We start from the raw sequence: 9,056 nt of genomic DNA, 5'->3' as shown, positions 1-9,056 counted from the left end.
TTATCTTGCACATACACAGTCGACACACATGGTTTCCGCTAGACATAAAAATGCAAGCTACACACGCATTGACTGCAGCCGTCCATAGCCACCCCCGATTATGAAATTTACGTCACTTCCCCGCCTTGCACAATCAAAATCACACATGGAAAACTGAAGTATGAACTGGCCTTAAGCCTCTGTGCTCGTGATCAGAAGGTTGTTACTTTGAACCTTATCATTATTATTTTTATAATATAATTTATATAATTATTTTTATCATCATCATCAAATAAAGACACAACATTCCATTGCTCAGTACAGCCTTTGCAGGTAAGAATATCCCTATATTTTGTATCAGTGACATGTCCCTTAACAAAAGGCATACAATATAAGTTATTTTAGAAATCTGTACACCTTAACACAAAGCACTGGTTTTAATTAATGTGGTGATGTCATACATTGAAGACTCATTGATTCATTAAGGAAATGAAATGTAAACCCCACCCTTGTTTGCACAGGGACACATTGACACATCAAGCAAAATTAGGATGTGCTCAAAGGAATGTCTTCTCTTCCTATGCCTAAAGTCAAATTTTGGTCCAGTGTTCATAGCATGTGCCACTGTCATTGACCACCATCTTCTCTTTCAGTCCAATTATGTTCAAGGGCTGTATAAACTAAAGATGACTGTAAGATGATGTTCCGATCTTCAGTACACTGGAATATGTTAACCCAAAATGTGAGGTGAACAGTGGCAGTAAATATGACTTCAAACCCTGAGATCAGCTGGCGGAAGAGCTGAATCGTCTGTAGCCTGGTAAGGAATCTAAATTGTCAGATGTAGAAAAATAACAGCCATGTTGCCTTTTATTTGAATTTTATAACACATTAAAAATGTAGGTTGTGTTTTGTTTGAATAAAGATCATACTTTTGTTTATATTTGGCAGAACTGCAGACCCAAAATTAAAATAAAAAAAAAAACACACAAGCATAATTAAGTCCCTGTTCCCAGCCGCTGAGCTCGTTCAGCAGCCAACTTCCCCGTATTGCAACATCATTACATTGTTTATAGATCTGGTGGGATGATTTGGTGATGCCAGAAAACGTGGACATATTCATTGCTGCCTCATGCCACACCTGCTTTAGCTTGGAAGGCTTAGGTAGATTAATGGTGCTCCCGTAGGTGATGTGTCCATGTTTTTCCACGTTCCGCAGGAACACGTCCTTGCCCAAAACATGCCACTGAATAATTAAGAGAATTAGGACAACCTTTTTGTAACTTGCACTGGTGCAAAATCTGAGTCAAAATAGCGAAATGGATTTGGACACACCCATAAATGTCAGTTGCACATTGCTTTAGATTGTCAAAATAGAGCCCTTGGTTTCTATCGTCACCTGTGTCAACTTTAAAAAGGATAACATTGAGCTACTGAAACAGACAAGAGGGTAACTGAAATGCTACTCCTACACACCCTTGATTTGCAAAACAAATTTTGCTAGGAAATGTTTTACATTTAATTCTACTCCGATGATCTTAATGTGGGGTGGCATGGTGTATATGCTTATGTTTAATTTCTGTTAGAAAATGCATTGATTATTCAGACACACAAACAAGGTTAGTGAAGAAATGAAATTATTCATTGTTAATCTTTTACGCTGACATTCTTACAGTTTCAATAATTGTACAGAATGTAGAAGTTCAGGGAGAAAGAGGTTTTTTTTAAGTTTGACAACAACAACCATACAAAATTAAATTATACTTACGAACGTACAATCTCACTTTCATATACTAACCTACTGAAAACCGCATTAAGAAGCAATGAGCATTTGGTGAACTGCTATGCAACTTATGGGTCTAAAACCAAAGCCTCCAGATTGTTATTCAATATAATCCTTCCGTTCACCTGACTGCTGCAGTCAGGGCTACGCAGGAAGCTCATCACACTGGCTTTCAGCTCTGGAGGTGCAGTGTTGCTGAAGTCCTGCAACTCAGTGAGAAAGTCTAGTAGCAGTTCCCCCTTCTCGTCACCGGGGATGAAGCATTCTGTGATGTCCATCGTTGAAGGCAACACAAAGGTTTCAAAGCTGATTCCTTCAGCAGTGAGGTAGTGCTTGATGTCTGCCGCTGTCACACAGTGGGTTATTTCGGTGCAACATATCTCCTTCCCATAAGTGTCCCATAGTTTGCCCCAACCACTCTCTCCTGAAACAAAGAGCAATGAGCCGTTGAATTAGGGCACCAGGGAATGTGTCACCAACAATCCTGTCCTCCGCTTCCTACCACTATCCTTCCATTTCAGTCCAATAATTAATTTCAATCTGCAAGGCTAAGCATGCAGATTAACACTCTTATAACACACTACAGAATGAGAAACTATCCCATAGTTATTACATTACATTAAGGCAGTAACGTAAAAGGTAAAAAAAATAAAAAATACCAGCAACAAGTATGGTGAGAAGTTTTCCATTTTCATTTAAGAGACTCCGGAAAAATGAGATAGTAGCAGCAGTATCAGTAACACAGTACAGCATCTGAGGGGGAATAATACAAATGGATGGGTTAACATCCATCCATCCATCCATTTTCCAATCCGCTTTTTCCTACTGGGTCGCGGGGGGTCCAGAGCCTATCCCGGAAGCAATGGGCACGAGGCAGGGGTTAACATTCAAGACCCATATTTAGGCACTGCAGATTTTTAGGCCCCTAAGACAACAACAACAATGATTTTCTATTGGTGGAGGAGTCAACCAACAGGAACCCAATTTCAGATGGTCATGAATGAATCGTCCATCCATCCACCCATCCATCCTTCCATACATCCATCCATCCGTCCATCATCTCCCGCTAGATCCGAGGTCGGGTCGCGGGAGCAGCAGTCTCAACAGGGAAACCCAGACTTCCCTCTCCCGGCTACTTCATCCAGCTCCTCTGAGGGAATCCCGAGGCGTTCCCAGGCCAGCCAAGAGACATAGTCCCTCCAGCGTGTCCTGGGTCTTCCCCGGGGTCTCCTCCCAGTGGGACATGCCTGGAACACCTCACCAGGGAAGCGTCCAGGAGGCATCATAATCAGATGCCCGAGCCACCTCATCTGGTTCCTCTCAATGCGGAGGAGCAGCAGCTCTATTCTGAGGTCCCTCTTGAACGACCGAGCTTCTCACCCTATCTCTAAGGGAGAGCCCAGCCACACTGCGGAAGAAACTCATTTCGGCCGCTTGTATTCGCAACCTCGTTCTTTCGGTCACTACCCACAACTCATGACTGCAGGTGAGGGTAGGAACGTAGATTGACTGGTGATTTTGCCTTTTGGCCCAGTTCCTTCTTCACCATGACAGACCGATGCAGTGCCTGCATCACTGCTGATGCCACACCGACCCGCCTGTCGATCTCCTGCTTCATCCTTCCCTCACTCATGAACATGACCCCGAGATACTTAAACACCTCCACTTGGGGAAGGACTTCCTCCCCTACCCGGAGAGAGCACTCCACCCTTTTCCGGCTGAGGACCATGCTCTCTGATTTGGAGATGCTGATTTTCATCCCAGCCGCTTCATACTCGGCTGCGAACTGCTCCAGTGAGAGCCGAAGGTCAGGTTACTGCCGACAATGCGGACCATGCTCTGACACCGGTTGTACAGGAACCTAACAGCCCTCATAAGGCAGCCCGGCACCCCATATTCCCGGAGCACTCCCAACAGGACTCCCCAAGGGACGCGGTCGAATGCCTTCTCCAAGTCCACAAAACACATGTAGACTGGTTGGGCAAACTCCCACGCACCCTGCAGGATCCTGCTGAGAGTCTAGAGCTTCATTGTTCCACGGTCAGAGTGAAAACCACACTGCTCCTCCTGAATACGAGGTTCGACTATCCGACAGACCCTCCTCTCCAGCACCCCCAAATAGATCTTACCCGGGAGGCCAAGGAGTGTGATCCCCCTATCATTGGAACACACCCTCCGGTCCCCCTTCTTGAAGAGGGGGACCACCACCTCCAGTCTGCCAATCCAGAGGCACCGCCCCGAAGTCCACGCGATGCTGCAGATGTGTGTCAACTAAAACAGCCCTGCAACATCCAGAGCCTTGAGGAACTCTGGGCGGATCCCATCCACCCTTGGGGCCCAGCCACCGAGGAGCTTTTTAACCACCTCAGCGACCTCCGCCCCAGAGATAGGAGAGTCCACCCCCAAGTCCCCAGACAGATTGAGGAGGTCTTTGAAGTATTGGGGGGCCAGCCCATCACAGGGCACCTTCACACACCATTCACTCACACACGCACGCACGCACGCACACACCTATGGGCAATTTAGCAACTCCAATTAGCCTCGGCATGTTTTTGGACTGTGGGGGGAAACCAGAGTACCCGGAGGAAACCCCACAACAACATGGGGAGAACATGCAAACTCCACACACATGTGACCCAGGCGGAGACTCAAACCCAGGTCCCAGAGGTGTGAGGCAACAGTGCTAACCACTGCACCACTATGCCGCCCCATTAGCATGATATTTTACCATGCAAATAGAGGGGAAAATGTCCAATTATCGGCCAAAAAAATCGGCAACATACATCAGCCATCGGGTGACCCTGACTCCTATATATCGGCATCGGCTATTGAAAAACCAATATTGGTTGACCTCTAGTTTCAATTTATTTCAGAGATAACTCTTTAGGTAGCTGTAGTAGATGATAGAGTGTTATATTAAGAATCAGCCCAGACTGTAGGGGGCAATATTAATATATTGATCAAAGGTAAACACGGTGGAGTTAATCTATGGCTGTTAAAAAGTGTAGTCATGTTTGGTGACAACGTGGTCTCTATATAAAGTTGGATTATACCTCCATTCTCTGAGGTCCGCATTATCCTTAAATGAAAGAATATTACAGTAGCAGGGACCTATTTATATACAGATGAATATTTAATGACAACAGCAGGGCAAATCCTGGGATTTGAAGTCAGAGGCTTTTGGCTACAAGCTCTCAAAATAACACTGTTGGCCTATTGAATGAAATTTCACTCAGCATTCACCTATTAACATGGCAAAGCAAACTGCAGACGTATTCACCTGAATCATATGAATGAAGTCTAATTTCTTCTCTGACTGTCTCTCAATCCAGTGCTTCTCAAACTCAGAGGCAGTCATCTGATTCCATGTGAAGTTTATGTTTTCCATGTTGGGAGTTCTCAACATAAGTTCTGTACAAGACAAAGCAATGTTTTACACCTATGCATTATGATGATTCATTCAGTTAAATACTGAAATCCATATTAAACAACAATATGTATTTGACTAAACTCATAAATGCAGGATATACATGTGAGTATTTGAAGTCCTAGTACCCTTGCATTTCTCCAGCATCGGCTCGCTGGGATCCACCATGTCACAGTCCACCTTCACATCTGGTAAAACCATACGCAGCTGTGAAAGTATCTCCAGGTCCACCTCCCCTGCAAGACCGAAACACAGATTCAACTATGGAGCCCAGATATTTCCTTTTTTTAAGTTGGAAAGATGGAAAGATTCCATTTTAAGATGGAAAAGGTTCTGACAGTGGAGGTGTGGGTATCGTTGGGCTGACCAGCTGGCTGAGGACCTTCAGCTATTACTGGGACAGTATCGCACAATGAAAAATTCATGCTGACTGCCCATGAGTATCAACCATCTTAAGTGCTTTGAAGAACGAGGTTTAAAAGTTTCTCTCCCAATACCTTTGTGCTAGACAGTGATAAATGTTACACAAAGAACCCTGTAGTTCCCCCATTAACCTTTCAACTTTGATTACTGTTCAGCAAATGGGTGTCTGAGTGAGGTTCACAATATGCAAACACATTAGGCCAATAAATGTAAAATGCTGATCCAAGACCACTTTAGCTCAAATGTCAGACTGATATACAGAATACAAGATAGCGATGTAAGTTTACCAACGTCCACTGAAAATATGATGATAGAGCTTTATTGTCAATAGGGCTTCACGATCATGACATTTTTTTGACGATTATTTATATGACAATCACAATTAATGACAGTATTGTCTTTTTCTGTTCATTTTACAGCACTATTTGCCTAGAGTTAGCTTAATCAGTTTAATAATACATATACACCTAATGAAGAATTTAATATTGAATATTGGAAATTAAATTAAACGCAGTTCCGTTTGCCTTTTAAAATTTGCAAACAAAAATTGTAGAGGCAATATTACAATAACAAATAAGAAGTTAAAACACCTCGAGATACACAGTATTGTCACTACTCACCTGTACCACCTACCCAATTTTGTGTCATACACCACCCTATTAGTTCATCCTGCCATTTCACGGAAAACCATATTGTCTCCATTTATAGTAAAACCAGTTAACTTATAAGGTTGTCTGGGGTAAATATACGTGAACAAAGATAAAATAGATTTACAATGCAGTACCTTAAATATGACAAGTTATCCGACTAAGAAAAAAAAATCCGGTTTCGTCATACAGGCCACTTATACATAATACATGTGCATGGAGAGACTGACTTTATTATTATTATTTTTGTATTATAATACATGTGTATGGAGAAACTAGCTAATTTATTATTTTAACAGAAGCTTGTACCACTATATAACTTCCGTCTATTGTTAAATTTACTGTTTAAAATTGTTCGTATTTACCCCAACTGTTGCCAGTGAGAATATCATACCTGTACCAGTCCCCACTGAAATGACATCAAAGGTAGTCTTGCCCTCCCCAATGCTGCAAAAGATATACAACCTTTGTTAGAAAGTTGACTTAAGTTGTATTTTTATTATGCTCATAAGCTTGTCAAATCAAACAGCTGTGGTAACAATAAAAGCTCACGTAATCTGATAATATTTATAACTGCATACACTCTCACATCAAGTTCAGTATTGTTGGTAACATCGATCACTGCCCTAATCACTACACCTACGCGGAACAGGACCACAAATACAATACAACAGTATACAATATATTTACTACATTCATTATTTTACCATCATATTTATTATTTTGATGGCACAGAATTTCAAGAATTGGTTCTTAAGAAACCCTTTTCCTAAAAATAATATATCACAACATTTTATAATTCAAGTTTTTGTTTGACAAAAGCCGGTACTGTTTTAACATTTACCATGTGAGGATGTCAGGAAGATTCTCATGAATGAATTTACGCGTAGCTTGATGCTCCGACGATACTTCCAGAAACATCTGGAAGCACTTGTTGAACCTTTCGTAGTCTAATGCAAGGCACTTCATACATGAAGTCATATAGATAGATAGATAGATAGATAGATAGATAGAAAGAAAGAAAGAAAGAAAGAAAGAAAGAAAGAAAGAACTTTATTAAACCCTCGGGAAGGTTCCTCTGGGAAATTCTAGTTTCCAGCAGCAGTACACCAGCATATTACAAGTTATATAAAAAAAAAAGCTGAATACAATATAAGAGGAGGAATTTTAAATACAAATACTAAGGTAAGAGCCAACATACAGATAAGGATACGAATAGGGAGGGTGTGATGCCCGGCCGTCCGCTCCTCGTGTGTGCCACGCCCCCCTGTTTACCCACGTGTTCGTTCCTGATCGTACCCAGCTGTGTCCGTTTATTTTGATTAGTCTTTGTGCATTTAAGTCCTGGTCTGACCTGTTCCCGTTGTCTGTCATTGACGTTACCTGCCGTTTGTCCTTGCCTGCGTTTCCGTCCTGTTCCTTATCCCTATTAAACCCTCGTTTGCCCCGTTACCGCCTTCCTGCCTGGTCCTTCCTGCCCACCTGCCTCACCCGTATTCTAGTATCGTGACAGAATGACAGACCCTCAAAAGAAGAAGAGGAAGCAGAGGAAAAACAAGACTCCAGAGGAATCGCTTTGTCTGGGTGCCTGCTCGCTTGTCAGCCAGGGGCTTCCCTCCGTAATCCAGGAGGGAGAGCTCGTCCCCTGCTCAGCCCAGGAACCGTTCAGTCTGGGAGCCAGCTCCTTGGCCAGGCTTTGGGGCTCCAGTGAGGACGAAGGAGAGGAGCCCTTCCTAATCCTAGACCCGAAGCCCTTTTTCCCAGACCATCAACCGCCCTTCGAGCGATATTCTTTCCGACCGGAGCATCTGGACAATTGGGGAGGTATGCGAGCTACGAGAGACGCAATCCGGCGTGTGCCCCGCGTCCCGCCTCCGGCAAGAAGAACTCCTGAGGCGTGTTCCTCGCCTCCGTCGCCGGAGAAGATTCAACTAGCTAACCAATTCATCACCCTCCAAGGACTCTACTGGAGGGTGATCGAGGACCCGGCCACTCTAGTGGGTCCCAAGGCGGAACTACTCAAAGCCAAACTCCAGAGGGGCTTCGAGGAGTTCTCTCCCGCTTCGGAGCGGGTCGACCTCGAACGTCTCGGGGCGGACCTGCAGGAGCTACTCCAGCTCCGGAGGACTCCGGACCCCGCACCGGAGCAATCGCCTCTACCGGCGATTCCATCATCCCCGCAATCACCTCCGCTGCCTACGCAGCCGCATCCTCTGCCGCCTGCTGCACCCGAGCAGGCACTTCCTCCACCAGCGGACCAGGCTCCCGAACAGGCGCAGCCGCTTCCGCTGCCGGCGCAGCCGCCTTTGCTGTCAGCGCAGTTGTCGCCGCCGCCGCCTGCTGCTCCAGAGCAGGCGCTTCCCTTGCCTGTGGTCCCTAAGACTCCTGATCCGGACCTCACTCCTATCCCTCTGGCCCCAGTTCCCGAGGAGGTCCCAAGGGACTCCATCGAAGCTCCTCCCTCTACGGAGGAGGAGGAGCTTGAATGGGACCCCTCGGGGACCTTGCTGACAACCCCGTCACCTTCACCCCGACGAACCCGACCCCGGTTGCGGGTCCTCATGTCTGTGTCCCATAAGGGGAGAGGACACAGATGTCGGGCTAGGGTCCCTCCCTCCCTGCCCCCTGGCTCGCCCTCGCTCGCCTGCGCTGGGGCTCAGGGGGCGCCTGCGGGACCTGGTCCGCCGGCTCGGCTCTCACCTGCAGGTTCCCCTTCGCGACCTCGTCGCCTGGCCTCGCTCCCTCCACTGGTTCCTCGGCGGTCGCCTACGGGTTCCCCGAGGGTGGCGCCTCCGTC

The 9,056-nt window shown here is 45.5% G+C and overlaps 1 protein-coding gene across 1 annotated transcript; it reads right to left on the bottom strand.

Moving 5' to 3' along the window:
- Positions 1–1,692: 1,692 nt before the first annotated feature.
- Positions 1,693–7,240, bottom strand: LOC125738654 (histamine N-methyltransferase-like). Its single transcript, XM_049007839.1, has 6 exons — positions 7,104–7,240; positions 6,654–6,706; positions 5,318–5,425; positions 5,043–5,173; positions 2,422–2,515; positions 1,693–2,186 (listed from the first exon to the last, which is right to left on the bottom strand). The coding sequence occupies exons 1-6, from the start codon at positions 7,238–7,240 to the stop codon at positions 1,831–1,833; spliced, it is 879 nt and encodes a 292-aa protein (XP_048863796.1). The 3' UTR covers positions 1,693–1,830.
- Positions 7,241–9,056: the final 1,816 nt, after the last annotated feature.

Source organism: Brienomyrus brachyistius, chromosome 1, assembly GCF_023856365.1.
Source record: "Brienomyrus brachyistius isolate T26 chromosome 1, BBRACH_0.4, whole genome shotgun sequence".
NCBI classification, from domain to species: domain Eukaryota; kingdom Metazoa; phylum Chordata; class Actinopteri; order Osteoglossiformes; family Mormyridae; genus Brienomyrus; species Brienomyrus brachyistius.
The sequence above is the reverse complement of the archived record's forward strand: the minus strand, read 5'-3'. Positions and strand labels throughout refer to the sequence as shown.

Coding starts and splice junctions, on each gene's coding strand:
- LOC125738654 (XM_049007839.1), bottom strand. CDS start 7,240: ATGACTTCATGTATGAAGTGCCTTGCATTAGACTACGAAAGGTTCAAC. Junction 5,174..5,317: donor GATGCTGGAGAAATGCAAGG/GTACTAGGACTT, acceptor TGTCTTGTACAG/AACTTATGTTGAGAACTCCC. Junction 2,516..5,042: donor ACTTCATTCATATGATTCAG/GTGAATACGTCT, acceptor ATTCCCCCTCAG/ATGCTGTACTGTGTTACTGA.